Source organism: Cucurbita pepo, chromosome LG10, assembly GCF_002806865.2.
Source record: "Cucurbita pepo subsp. pepo cultivar mu-cu-16 chromosome LG10, ASM280686v2, whole genome shotgun sequence".
NCBI lineage: Eukaryota > Viridiplantae > Streptophyta > Magnoliopsida > Cucurbitales > Cucurbitaceae > Cucurbita > Cucurbita pepo.
Window position 1 is genome coordinate 2,195,673 of NC_036647.1, and position 14,443 is coordinate 2,210,115.

General features: G+C 33.2%; 2 protein-coding genes across 2 annotated transcripts; one reads left to right on the forward strand and one right to left on the reverse strand.

Moving 5' to 3' along the window:
- Nucleotides 1–3,490: 3,490 nt before the first annotated feature.
- On the forward strand, nt 3,491–7,419 carry LOC111804306 (systemin receptor SR160-like). Its single transcript, XM_023689060.1, has one exon. The coding sequence runs from the start codon at nt 3,658–3,660 to the stop codon at nt 7,252–7,254; it is 3,597 nt and encodes a 1,198-aa protein (XP_023544828.1). The 5' UTR covers nt 3,491–3,657; the 3' UTR covers nt 7,255–7,419.
- Nucleotides 7,420–10,960: 3,541 nt separating this feature from the next.
- Nucleotides 10,961–11,911, reverse strand: LOC111804309 (probable WRKY transcription factor 12). Its single transcript, XM_023689064.1, has 2 exons — nt 11,395–11,911; nt 10,961–11,227 (listed from the first exon to the last, which is right to left on the reverse strand). The coding sequence occupies exons 1-2, from the start codon at nt 11,880–11,882 to the stop codon at nt 11,056–11,058; spliced, it is 660 nt and encodes a 219-aa protein (XP_023544832.1). The 5' UTR covers nt 11,883–11,911; the 3' UTR covers nt 10,961–11,055.
- Between the last annotated feature and the right edge of the window lie 2,532 nt (nt 11,912–14,443).

Here is a 14,443-nt window from a genome sequence, read left to right on the forward strand (position 1 = left end):
TATTTCTTAGTGAGAACTTTATGTAAATTATATAATAACTTTAAAAAATTTAATCAATAATAAAATATTATAAATATATATTTTTTGAAAAAAAAAAGACGAGAGGTGGGGTCCACACTATATATGCAGTGGGTCCCAGAAAAGGTCCAATAATTGTATGTATCTGTGTTGTGCACGTGTGGTGTTCTCTCTCTTCTTTTCCAAGTTTCCTTTTTCAATGTATCGCGTTTAATGCCTTCATAAACTTTTTCAAAATCTCTTTTAAATTTATTATTATTATTATTATTGCTTTGCCTAAATAAATAATTATTTATATATATCTATATATAATATACTCTGTATTTCTCTTAATTTCACAATATTTAAAATACAGTAACAGTGACAGGCTGGCCAAGCTGTCGGTGACCCGGCAGTCAAACTAAGCGATGGTAACCCAAACCCTACGTGTCAAATTCACCCACGTCATCACATTGGACATTAGCACGTGTCCTTCGCAGCTCGTGGGTCCCCCTTCCCACAACATCATCATCACCCTCAAAAATCAATTTCTTTTCAATTATTATTAACACACACATATATATATATATATATATATATATATAGTTATATCCAAACAAATTCTTCGTTCAATAATTTATTTACGTCTATTTTTAACCCGGCTAATTTATTTAATTCAAAAAAATAAAATTAAAACAAAGTAGGGCCCATTTGAAGGAAATAATAGCGCTTGTGGGACCCCATGAATTGATTTTCAGCGAAAATTTTAAAAAATGTATGATAAATTAAGGTAGCTAATTTATAATATTTTTTTAATATTACAAAATTATATAATCATGGATTTATTATAGTGATTATGTTCTAATAATGAAAATAAAAACTATAGGATATATTATAGAATATAAGTTAAATGTAATTGGTCGTATAAAGTTCAGTACATGTACGAGACAGCGAGAGAGAAAACGTGATGAGGCGGAAAGCGAGATTCTTTATGCACACGTGTCAGTTCACGCGAGCGAGTTTTGAGGGTCCTCTACGCGCTGTCTTTTTTTTTTTTTTTTTTTTTTTTAATTANTAATTCTATTTTTACCAAACCCGGTGCCTTTTCGCGTGAGGCAATCCTTTTTAGCCTATATTCGCTTGTCGTAAGCAAATATCCGCATTTTTTTAATCCTTAAAAAAAGAATAATAATAATAAAACTGACCCATAGATGATGCCAAGGTAACTGTAAAAACTGATCCCCCCGCCAGCCTTTTCAAAATTTACTATTTCGAATATAAATATATTTCCAAATAATTATTTATTTACAAAAAAAAATAATAATAAAAAGAAAAATAGGGAAGTGGGGTTTTTTTTTTTTTTTTTTTTTTTTTTTTTTTTTTTTNTGAAGATTCAAAAAATGGATTATTTTCAATATTCTCACATTCCGACAAATGTGATTGTTTGCTAACATTTGTTCAAGTAAACCACCATTTTTCTTCTCTTCTTTTTGACTAAAATTCCCCCATTTTTATTCTCCTTTTTAATCATTTTATTGCAAATTTATATATTTTATAGCTTGCTTTGTTCGGTTTTGTCCTTTGCTTTGACTTTTGTAACTCGGATTTGACCAAATATAGAATTGTGAACATAATCTTACATAATCAATTTCACTCGTTCTCATGTCGGGCAAATAGGTAACTTGTTTCCTTAAATGTTGGTTTTGAGACTTTAATAACAAAGTCCCTCTCTTATAAGCATCAAAAGAACTTAGTTTTTTTGTTAGCCCATAAAAACATTGTTCATTAAAAGGTCGGTGATGCTTAAGAAATTAGATGTCATCGATTCTCTTGTAATTAATTATCTTAATTCAACCATTCCTACCAAAGCTTTGGGCCAAGTTAGTGTTCTTTAGCCTCTTCAGCCCAATTTAATGGCTCAATTATCCCTTGGGTGGGAAATTATGTTGCATTGCTTAAAAATAAATAAATGTGTAATTATAAATATATAAAAATAAGTATACGAGTTTAAAAAAAAAAAAAAATTACCTGATATATTTACCAGATTAGAGTCACACAACTAAAGCTCACTGCTAGCAGATATTATTCTTTTTAGTTTTTTTCCTTTCGAACTTCCCTTCATTTTAAAACGCGTCTACCAGAGAAAAGTTTTTAAACATTTATAAGAAATATTTCGTTTTACTATCTAATTGATGTACGATCTCACACACGTATAATCTTAGTTAGGGGTATTTTTGTCGTAATATGATTAAAAATTCTATTAAAATATATATAAAGTCATTTTTACAAAATCTCAAATTTTTTGGGTCATTTTTCGAGGAAGCAGCGAAAGTTGGGGAGTGAAAAAACTGGTCTAAAAAGACAGTTCATCCGCCAATTATCTGAACCATATACGACAAACTATGTTCAATGACAAATATACCCTTCATTATCCACATAAATTTCACAATTGTCCTCAAATCAAAACGAACAATCCCAATTATCGGATACCCTCCGGCGGAAACATAAAACTTCCCCACGCAAGGACCATAAAGGCACCTGAATGTTCTTTATTTATTTTTTACCACGTTCCATTTGCCATTTGAATGTACCATTGAAATAAGAGCCATAATGAAGGGTATTTACGTCATTTTATTCAAATCCAACGAACTACGTCGTTAATCTCATTACCTGTATAGCAAACGTAATTTTTATTAAAATAATAATGCAACTTTGGTTTTATTAAAAAAACATAAAAATAATGACCAACATTTTCAAGAAAACGCTCGTTGATATAATCATATCAAAAAAACGAGTCCTTGTCAATATAGCAAGTTTCACATTAGAGCCAAAATTGTGACTGAATCACAGTGTATAAACCATTCATTTAAAGAAAAAACGCAAAACTTAATCAACACGACACGTCAATGATGAGTTAATAGTGTTTATAAATAAACGAACCAACGAAAATAAAACTCGACCAAATGCATGCATGGGAATTGAAAAGGGTCAATGTAATTACAAATTCCATTAATTAATTTTTATAAAATATAGAGAATTATTATTATTATTTATTAGTATTAATAATCCTTAAAAGAGGGAGATAAAAAAAAAAAAGATGGATTAATTGATGGTGATGGATCAATCATTGATCACACGTATGTAAATATAAAGCTAGAGAGACAAAGTGATTATTTTAGAGTGAGAAACCAATTCAAGAAAGCCAAAATTAATTTTTTTAAAAAAATTACCTTAAAAAATTAAAAGAAGAAAAAAGATTAGTTTTTAATTTAATTTAATTTAATTAGGGGGGAGAGAGAAGCTGTTATTTATTTATTTTATTTATTAAAAATTTTCAACTTTCAAACTTGATTGATTAATTAATTAATTAAGTTTTTTAAAAAAATTATTTAAATTTTGTTAGATACTCACATGGCATGTGAGCAACAGCTGTGCCCATTCTCTCAACTTGATAAATACCCTTCTTACCTTCCTTACTCACCCTTTTGACTCTTCTCTCTCATCCCATTTTTCTTCTCTCTCTAACCACCAAAACCCACTTTCTCTCTCCCTCTCTACCAAAAACCAGAGTTACTGAGCTCTCCTTCTTCCTCTCTAATGGCGGAATTCAAACCCTAAACTGTTCTTCACCTTCTCTGTTTTCTTGTTAACATCAAAACAATGATACCCTTTTTTCTCAGGCTCTGTTTCTTCCTTCTTCTTCTTCTTCTTCTTCTTCTTCTTTCCTTCTCTGCTTCCTCTGCAACTTCTTCTTCTTCTTCTTCCTCTCATGGAGACACCCAGAAGCTTATTTCCTTCAAATCTTCACTTCCAAGCCCAGCCCTGCTTCAAAACTGGCTCTCCAATGCCGACCCATGTTCCTTTTCTGGTATTACTTGTAAGGAAACCAGAGTTTCTGTCATAGACTTGAGCTTCTTGTCTTTGAGCTCTAATTTCAGCCATGTTTTCTCCTTGCTTGCGGCGCTCGACCATTTGGAATCGCTTTCTCTCAAATCCACTAACCTTACTGGCTCCATTTCTTTGCCCTCTGGATTCAAGTGTAGCCCTCTGCTTTCCTCTGTAGATCTGTCCCTCAATGGCTTATTTGGGTCTGTTTCTGATGTTTCTAACTTGGGATTTTGCCCCAATCTCAAGTCGCTTAATCTGTCCTTTAACTATTTTGATTTTCCACTTAAAGACTCTGTCCCACGATTCAACCTCGATTTGCAGGTCCTCGATCTTTCTTCCAACCGGATTGTTGGGTCGAAATTAGTTCCATGGATTTTCTCTGGTGGGTGTGGTAATTTGCAGCTCTTGGCATTGAAGGCCAACAAAATTAGCGGCGAGATTAATCTCTCGTCGTGTAATAAACTCCAGCATTTGGATATCTCCGGCAACAATTTCTCTGTGGGTATTCCGTCCTTAGGCGATTGCTCTGTTTTGGAGCATTTGGATATCTCCGGCAACAAGTTCACCGGCGACGTCGGACATGCTCTCTCGTCTTGTCTGCAACTCACCTTTCTGAATCTCTCCAGCAACCAGTTCGTGGGTCCAATCCCTTCGTTTGCATCTCCCAATTTGTGGTTCCTTTCGCTTGCTAACAACGATTTCCAGGGGGAGATTCCTGTAAGTATTGCAGATTTATGTTCTAGTTTGGTTCTGCTCGATCTTTCTTCTAATAGTTTGATTGGGTCTTTACCTTCTGCTATGGGGTCTTGTTCTTCGTTGGAAACATTGGACATTTCGAAAAACAACCTCTCTGGTGAGCTCCCCATCGCCGTTTTTGCCAAAATGAGTAGTCTCAAGAAACTCTCTGTTTCCGACAATAAGTTCTTCGGGGTTTTGTCGGATTCTCTTTCTCATCTCTCCACTTTGAATTCTTTGGATCTGAGTTCTAATAACTTTTCTGGGTCGATTCCGGCGGGGCTCTGTGAAGACCCTAACAACAGTTTGAAGGAATTGTTCCTCCAGAACAATTGGTTAACAGGTCGAATCCCTGCAAGTATTAGCAATTGTTCTCAGCTGGTTTCTCTTGATTTGAGCTTCAACTTTCTGAGTGGGACGATCCCTTCCAGCTTGGGTTCACTTTCCAAGCTCAAGAACTTGATCATGTGGTTGAATCAGCTGGAGGGGGAGATCCCATCTGATTTCAGCAACTTTCAGGGGCTTGAGAATCTGATCCTGGATTTCAATGAGCTCACTGGCACAATCCCTTCAGGGTTAAGCAACTGCACCAACTTGAACTGGATTTCGTTGTCGAATAACCGGTTGAGCGGAGAGATTCCAGCCTGGATCGGCCGCCTCCCGAGCCTCGCCATCCTTAAACTCAGCAACAACTCGTTCTATGGTCAGATTCCTCCGGAGCTAGGCGATTGTCGGAGCTTGATCTGGCTTGACCTGAATACCAATCTGTTGAATGGAACAATCCCTCCTGAGTTGTTTCGTCAATCAGGTAACATTGCTGTTAACTTCATTACAGGGAAGTCTTATGCTTACATTAAGAACGATGGTAGCAAGCAGTGCCATGGCGCTGGAAATTTGCTCGAGTTTGCTGGAATTAGACAAGAACAAGTGAACAGGATTTCAAGCAAGAGCCCCTGCAATTTCACCAGAGTTTATAAAGGAATGACTCAGCCAACCTTTAACCATAATGGCTCCATGATTTTTCTTGATCTTTCCCATAATATGTTGTCTGGTAGTATCCCTAAGGAGATTGGTTCTACAAATTATCTATACATTTTGGATTTGGGACATAACAGTCTCTCGGGACCGATCCCGCAGGAGGTCGGTGGCTTGACGAAGCTCAACATTCTTGATCTATCAAGCAATGAGCTTGAAGGATCAATTCCATTGTCTTTGACAGGACTTTCCTCCCTCATGGAGATTGATCTGTCCAACAATCATCTCAATGGTTCGATACCCGAATCAGCTCAGTTCGAAACGTTCCCAGCGTCGGGATTTGCGAATAATTCTGGCCTATGTGGGTATCCTCTCCCTTCATGTGGGGTTGATTCAGGAGCAAGTGCAAATTCTCAGCATCAAAGATCTCATAGGAAACAGGCATCCCTTGCAGGGAGTGTTGCAATGGGGCTACTCTTCTCGCTTTTCTGTATTTTCGGACTGATTATTGTCGTTGTCGAGACGAGGAAGCAAAGGAAAAAGAAGGATTCTACTCTTGATACTTACGTCGAGAGTCATTCACCTCCAGGCACGACGACCACGGTTAACTGGAAGTTAACCGGTGCTCGTGAAGCATCGAGTATTAGTCTTGCAACATTTGAGAAGCCACTTCGGAAGCTTACATTTGCTGATCTCCTCAAGGCTACGAATGGCTTCCACAACGATAGCCTGATTGGTTCGGGGGGTTTCGGCGACGTATATAAGGCTCGATTGAAGGATGGAAGCACTGTCGCGATCAAGAAGCTGATTCATGTCAGTGGACAGGGTGATCGTGAGTTCACTGCAGAAATGGAAACCATTGGCAAAATCAAACACCGAAACCTGGTACCGCTTCTGGGCTACTGCAAGGTTGGAGAAGAACGGCTGCTCGTGTACGAGTACATGAAATACGGAAGCTTAGAAGACGTTTTACACGACAAGAAGAAGGGTGGAATCAAACTGAATTGGGCAGCAAGAAGGAAGATTGCCATTGGAGCTGCAAGGGGACTGGCTTTCCTTCACCACAATTGCCTACCTCACATCATTCACAGGGACATGAAATCAAGCAATGTGTTGCTGGACGAGAACTTAGAAGCCAGAGTCTCAGATTTTGGAATGGCTAGACTAATGAGTGCCATGGACACCCATTTGAGTGTCAGCACATTAGCCGGAACGCCCGGTTACGTCCCTCCCGAATATTACCAGAGCTTCCGGTGTTCTACAAAAGGCGACGTTTACAGTTACGGTGTCGTCATGCTCGAGCTCTTAACAGGAAAGCGACCCACAGACTCTGCTGATTTCGGTGACAACAATCTCGTCGGATGGGTAAAACAACACGCCAAGTTGGACCTAACCGATGTGTTCGATCGCGAACTGATAAAGGAAGATCCAAGCTTGAAGATAGAGCTTTTAGAACACTTGAAGGTAGCTGTTGCGTGCTTAGACGATAGGTCGTGGCGGCGTCCAACGATGATCCAAGTAATGACAATGTTCAAGGAAATCCAAGCAGGGTCGGGGATGATGGATTCCCAATCCACGATCGGAACCGAGAACGGAGGATTCAGCGTCGACATTGTAGACATGAGCTTAAAGGAAGTACCAGAACCAGAAGGCAAGTAAGCAACAGAGAAGAAGGGAAGAGAATTCTTTTGGAGGGAAAGAAAGGGTTAATTTGAATGTATGTAATCTTTGTTATTTTTATACATAAAAGTTGTTTTAAACATTTTCATAAAAATGTGTATATAAACAGTTTCTTTTAGTTATGCTTTCGTTTTTTCTTGTCTATATATTAAGTTCAGCTCACTGTTAGTAGATATTATCTTCTCTGATCCATAACGATTAATATGAAGATAAAAATAATTTTTTTTATTGTTTATTTTATTAATATGAAAATAATAATAATAATAATTGAATAAACTATTTAGTTTTGTCTGTTTTTCCATGGACAGTGTGCATCACCCATACTCGTGACCCACAAAGCACAATATTTTAATCCCATTTTTCTATCTTGGAAAATGTGTCCCTTCATTTTTTTTTTAAATTTTTAATAAAAAAACTTATTTTATTAAAAAATATTGTGACCGTTTGATTCAGATCAACGGTTCCCATCTTTTGGAAAGCTATCAAGATTAATATTCATATTTCTCAAAATAAATAAAATTAATATGTTCTTCACAAAATAAAAATAAAAAAGCTTCATTTTTATTATTTAAAACATTATCATTATTACTGATTTTTTATAAATTTAAGGTCCTAATATATATATAAAAAAGATTTATTAGAATTAAAAAATATATATTAAAAAATAATAAATAAATAAGCTCTTAGAAAGGCCCAACTTTGTCATCCATGCAAATAAATAAATAAGGCTGATTTTATATGCATGTCATTTTCTTCTCCTTCCTATATATATATATATATATATATATATATATATATATATATTTTAATGTTTCTTTTAATTATTGCTTCAAAAAGAAAAGGTCTTTCATTTTCTACTAAATTATGGCCTACTTTAGAATAAAGCCCCCCAAACTTGGGCCACTGTATTATCCAAAAATAAAAATAATTATTTAAAAATATGAATTAAAAAAATTATAAAAATATTGGGTGGTTTAACAATTAATACAAAAATAATAATAATAATGAATAAAGGGGAAAAATAGTTGGAATTTTAATTCACGGATCTTTTGAATTTAATATTCTACCTGTCAATTACATTTATTCATTCATGCACCTCATTTAATATTCCCTTTTTCTTTTTATTATTATTATTATTATTATTATTTATTGGTAAAAGTTGTAATATTTATTTAAAATCGTAAATTAATTTTACAAAGGAATTATTTGATGATTTTTAGTAGTTTAAGGTAATTAAAATAAATAAATGCCATAATCCACGTGTGATTTGGAATGGGAAAAAATAATATGGAAAATGTGGGACCGGGGAGGAGAAGAATCATGTGGCGGAGAGAGGAGGAAGGAGTAGCATCAGAAACAAACACGCGTTGGGTGGGCGACACGTGGGCCAATCACCCAGTTCGACTTGTCGGAGGTGTTACCCTACAATGTCGTCTTCCAATGGCGGTGCTGTCGTTTCTTTGTATTCTTTCCATAATCCCATTCTCCACCGTCTGATTCTCATCTTGTCAAATCCTTCGGTCCCACTTAAACTGACTACTCTACGTGCGACCACACCTAATCAGAACTCCATCCGCGCGTGCGTCTCGCTAGTCGCTAGTGCATCCTTTCTGCTTCCCCCCTTTTTAAATTGATTAATTATAATTTTAAATTTTGTTAATTATAAGATTTGGTTGCTTAACTTTTAAGATTGGATTTTATAATAAGCTTATAAAATTTAAGAATTAAAACTTTAATAGATATTTTAATAAGCTTCTAGATGGATTATACACAATGTTCCTAGAACTTTATTAAGTAATTTCTAAGAGTTCATCAAGTTATGTGATTGAAGTAGGGCGGGACCCACGCTGTCCACGGTTGATGCAATGGGAGCCGTCGATTTGGTAACAATTTCTGCACAATGCATCAGCAATTGTTGATAACCGTATGATGGCGATTGATTAGAGTAGCAGCAGTGGGCCCGGAATTTAAAGGGACAAGAAATCTAATTTTGAAAAAAGAAATAAATAAATAAATAAATAAAACATAACAGAATTCCGTATATCTGCAAATTCCGTTGACCGGGACTTTTATTCATAATAGAGTAACAAGATTCTAAGTGTGAACGGAACGGACTCCACAACTGTTTCTCATTATTTTTTTTAATTTAAATTTATTACAAAATATATTTTTCTCTAAATTTTTTAAATAAAAATATTGAAGGGACCATAAAAACTACTAAATATAATTTGAGACTATTTAGCCTCTCAATTTTATAAAATATATAATAAGCCTTTAATTTTTTTTATTTTATGTGAAATATGTTCATATAAATTTTTAATTGTATATATTGTAGGATTGTGAAAACTAATATTAAAATTAAAATTAATATTTATATTGATAACAAGAAGTTTTTGCCTTCGAAGGACCTTGAAATTAGGGTTTAGCACGTGCGATTCACGAAGGAACACGTGGTTCTCCTTAAGTGTCGGTGGGCCCCACCATTGGTATGTTTTATTATATTTTATTTTTTAAATTTTTTTTGTTTGGTTTACGAGGCAGACTCGACTTTTTATACGTGCATTAAACTTTAAAGAATTTTAATTACATATTACTAAAAATAAAATAATATTAAGCTTATCAATTATTTTATTTACTTTTTTTGGATTTATGTGACCTAAAAATAAAGTAATGCCAAAAGATTAGCTTGTCGACGTTGAAATTAGTAGACCTCACGTGCATTAGTTTCTTTTGTTATTTATTTATTTATTTTGTCTTGTTTTTATTATTTTAAGGATTAAATAATTATTATCGCCGGTAATTATCTTAATCTTGTTTTTACTTTACACGTTCTTCGACCGTTACTGACCCAGTTTTACTTTGCTAAACTTAATTAGAAAGCTGTTTGGTCATGTTTCCTCTTTTATATTTCTATTTATAAAATCTTCATTTTTTATTTTTATTTTTCAAAATTACATTATTTCACCACAATTATTTGCTATTAAATAATTTTTAAATTTGTTATTAAATAAAAACAAATTAATCTCATATTGATATAGATTTGTGTTAAAAGCCCAAGTTCTAAACCACAATGATGGACTCCAATCTCTTTCTCTCATGTAGCTTACAGCTCAGATGGGCCTACGATTTCTGGGCCCAATAAAAGCCCAAAACACGTAATTTAGGCCCATAACACCTGGACTGTGTTAGAAATTTGGGCCTATATAACCCAAGTAGATATACCATAAGTACACAAATAGTCTTCCTAGGTAACTTAATTACATAAATATCCACCCATAATAACATCAATCCTAACATAATCATTTCTTTTACTAATTAATTAATTTTTTTATTTTTAAATGTGATATTATTGAGAACCAACCTTAGGAGAGTTCCCTATCAAGTAATTAAGAGGTTGATCATAACATACCATAGTAGACAGTCCTGGTTTCTAACCTTGTATGAAAGTTAGTGATGTATTCAGTCATCCTAACAGATCGGTAGACTTGTTCTTATATGATCCGATCAATTCGATTAAGCACTCGCCATCTATTTTGATTGTTCAACCCTTTGACAACATGAAAAAATTCAAAAAAAAAAAGCTCTGCCCTCCTCTCTATCTAGAGATGGAATGTTCAAAATGGAAAACATCATTCTATTATGGAGAGTCACCCACGCACCATTCAAAATTTTAAAAGCTAACTCATTTCATTCTATTATGTATCATATTGTTTGATTTTAAAACTTAATTTACAATGCAAAACAATCATAAAGTTTAAACATAAAACCATGCACATTATCCTAACAAAAGAAAGTGTTGAGGCAACCCATGTTGGTGTCTTCTAAATTACGATCGGACGGTGAATGAGCGTGTCTTCCTTCGTAGGTCGTTATCACCATTCTCGGATCTTCTGCTAATCTTTCTACTCGTTTCTTTACCTTACAATTCTCTTCCGTGCAACGATAGTAACTCCTGCCCATCTTTATTTTCGTTAATTTTATATAGTCATAAACAATATCACATATATCAAATTAGCTAATAAAAAGCTTAGTATAAAAAAAAAAAAATCTATGATGATGGCATACTTATTATTAACCCATGCAAAGCAATATAATATATATATATAAAAGAAAAAGGACCTTGGATGGAGGGTGTTCTTAACAACTTTTTGGCCGTACTTTCTCCATTTGTAACCGTCGTCAAGAACGTCCACATCCGTCATGGTTTTGAAGCAGAATCTCGGCTCTCTCACTTTCCTCCTCCCTTTCATCCTCTTCATCTTCACCGTCCTAACCCTCAATCCACCCTTGCGGTTGTCGCCGTCGCAGTCGCCGTGATTTCCGCTCTCTCCTGCATCCCTGAGCGAGGAAAGGAGATGGGAGGTGGCGGTGGCGGTGGTTGAGGGGAACGGGAACGGGAAAGGGAAAACGGATTGCTGTTGTTGTTGTTGCTGTAACGAATATTGGTCGTCGGCTTTGAAGAAGAGGAAGGGTTTTAGGGTTTGTTGAACCAGATTATTGATGTTTTCAGGGAAGGAAGCGAAATTGGTGGTGATAGCGGCGGCGGCTTGTTCGGCTTGCAGTAGAGTCGCCATTATTATATCTTCTTCCGACGCCGATGATCCCATTCTTCATCAATGGATCGTCGTTTTGACTGCTTCTTCTTTTCCTCTCTTCAGCTTTCAATAATTTAAGCCATGACCTACTGTGTTTATATATAGCCTAAATAAAATTACATTTTTTTTTTTTAATTTTAAATAAACTTATTTATAATTCTTTTCCAAATCACTGAAAATGGTGTTATACAATTCCATATCATAATTTAATTAATTAAATAATTAAGAAATAGTGAATAAACTTTTTATCTACAACATAACTATATCTTTTTCAAAAATCAAAATATCATACTATAATCATAACTAAATCTAGATTCATATGTTAAAAGTATTATATTTTTCAATGTGTATTAAATAATTTATTTATTGACTAAAGTGAATATTAAGTATATTTTATTTTTATGAAAGAAAATTAAAAAAATAAAAATAAAAAAAAATCAGAAGATAATGATGGATGAATATCTTATGTCCAAATCTGTCTTTCTCCCTCTGTATCGGCGGTGAAGAAAAATGATTATGATTTATACAGAAAAAACCACTCTATTTGACCTTTTGCCAGAGGAATATATGCAATTTCCCCCCTTTTTCTCCCATTAAATAAATATAATATTATTAAAACTCTGTAGAATTACCATTTTACCCTTTTTGTTTTTCTAACTTCCAAAAAAACCCTTATCTAAAATTTATACTATTATGTATTAGAGAAAGAAATGAAGTATTTGATAGAATGAAGTGAAAACTTATTTCTAACAAACCGTGAAGTTGACGGTGATACGTAACGGACTAAAACAGATAATATCTACTCATCAGTGGGCTTAGATTATACACGACTATTAATTCTTTTTATTTAAAATAATATGTTATTTATTTTGTTTATTATTATTATTATTATGGGAAATTGATTTTGATGATTAGCTTTTTTTTTTTATGCTCCAACCAACTCCACACCTAACCACCCAACTTCTGAATTGATTAAAAAAAAATTCAAAACTCCCAACTTATTATTTTGCCATCATATTCACCTATTTGTTATGAGCATCATGATGGTTTGTCCTTTTTTAAGAATAAAAACAATCTTTTTAAGGGTTTAATTTTTTTTCTAAACTTAAAACAAAAGAAACCCCATTAATCCTTCAAATTCAATTTACAAACTATTATGTCAATCTTTATTTATCTAAAAAAAACAATTATAATAACTATATATATAAAAAAAAAATCAACCTTCTAGAAAGTAGAAATCTAATATTTATATTTATTTACAAAATTATAAATTTATATTAATTGTATGCTAATTATACTTTCATTTACATAAGATAGTAATTAATTAATTAATGGTAGGAAACTCACGTGATATATTTAAATAATTAACATTTTTTTTAGTATGATCTTGATTCTTTCGTATATTAATTATATAAAATGACATGAAATTAAAATATAAAAATAATGATGGCCTAGATTGGAATTGGATACGAGGTGCCAAATTGTCGACCCATTTTTTCACACATATATTCTTTTACCTTTTTCACTTTTTACGGTACGATTTGATTGAAAAGGGTAAAAATACACAAACCCTAATTATTACCAATTAGGGTTTCTGGATTGCTATAGCTGTTTTTCTTTGCTTACATCATGATGACGTCTTTATAGCGTCCTAATAAAAAAAATCATTTTTTTCATTTTATTATCCATTTTTTAATATAATTTTTAAATAAAAAGAATTTGAATCTCTCTTTCTGGGCCATGGTCTGGTGGGCCAGGATCATCGGAAGGAGATAGCTAGGGCATGGGTGCCAAAAACATCATTTATTTTTGTCTTCCCATTATGCCAAATCTTTATTTTCTGTATTTTCTTTTAAAAATTAATAAAACTCGATTTAAAATTTTAGGATATAATGTTCATTTTCTCGTGAAAAAATAAATAAATAAAAAGAGCAAACGAAGTATTAAGACGAGAAACATACTATATTAGTGGATATGTGACTGATTGTCATGGACGGTGTTTAATCATTACTTTCACAATAGTCATATTTACTCGTCACGTTATAATCCCTCTTCACTCTCTCCTACACGACTATAATATTATATTAAAAAAAAGTTTATATATATACACGTGGAAAGAAGAAGCTGAATTTTTGGTGCATGGCCGTGGGTCAAATCGGCATTATAGTAACTTAGTAAAAGAAATAATGTATCGGTCACACATTTTCATTACCTAATTATTAGTTCACATGCCTACACTCTAATTATACCTAATTAATACTATGTGATTACTTTTAATTCATATGTTTTGTTACATAACCAAAGTTTATATCAACCTTTCAAACTTTGGTTTATTTATAAAAATATTGAGTTTAATTATAATGGATATAAGTTGAACTGAAATGTTGACTTTATATATATAATATATAGAGGGTCCAATGAGCAATAAAAGATGAGATATGTGAAAATAATGAAAAAAATGCCCACATAATATGAAGTTTAAAGTCTGTGTCATAATTACTTATGTCTGCCATTACAAGCTATAATTATTGAATTTAATTTTTTTCTAACAAGCTAATCATTATAATTAAATA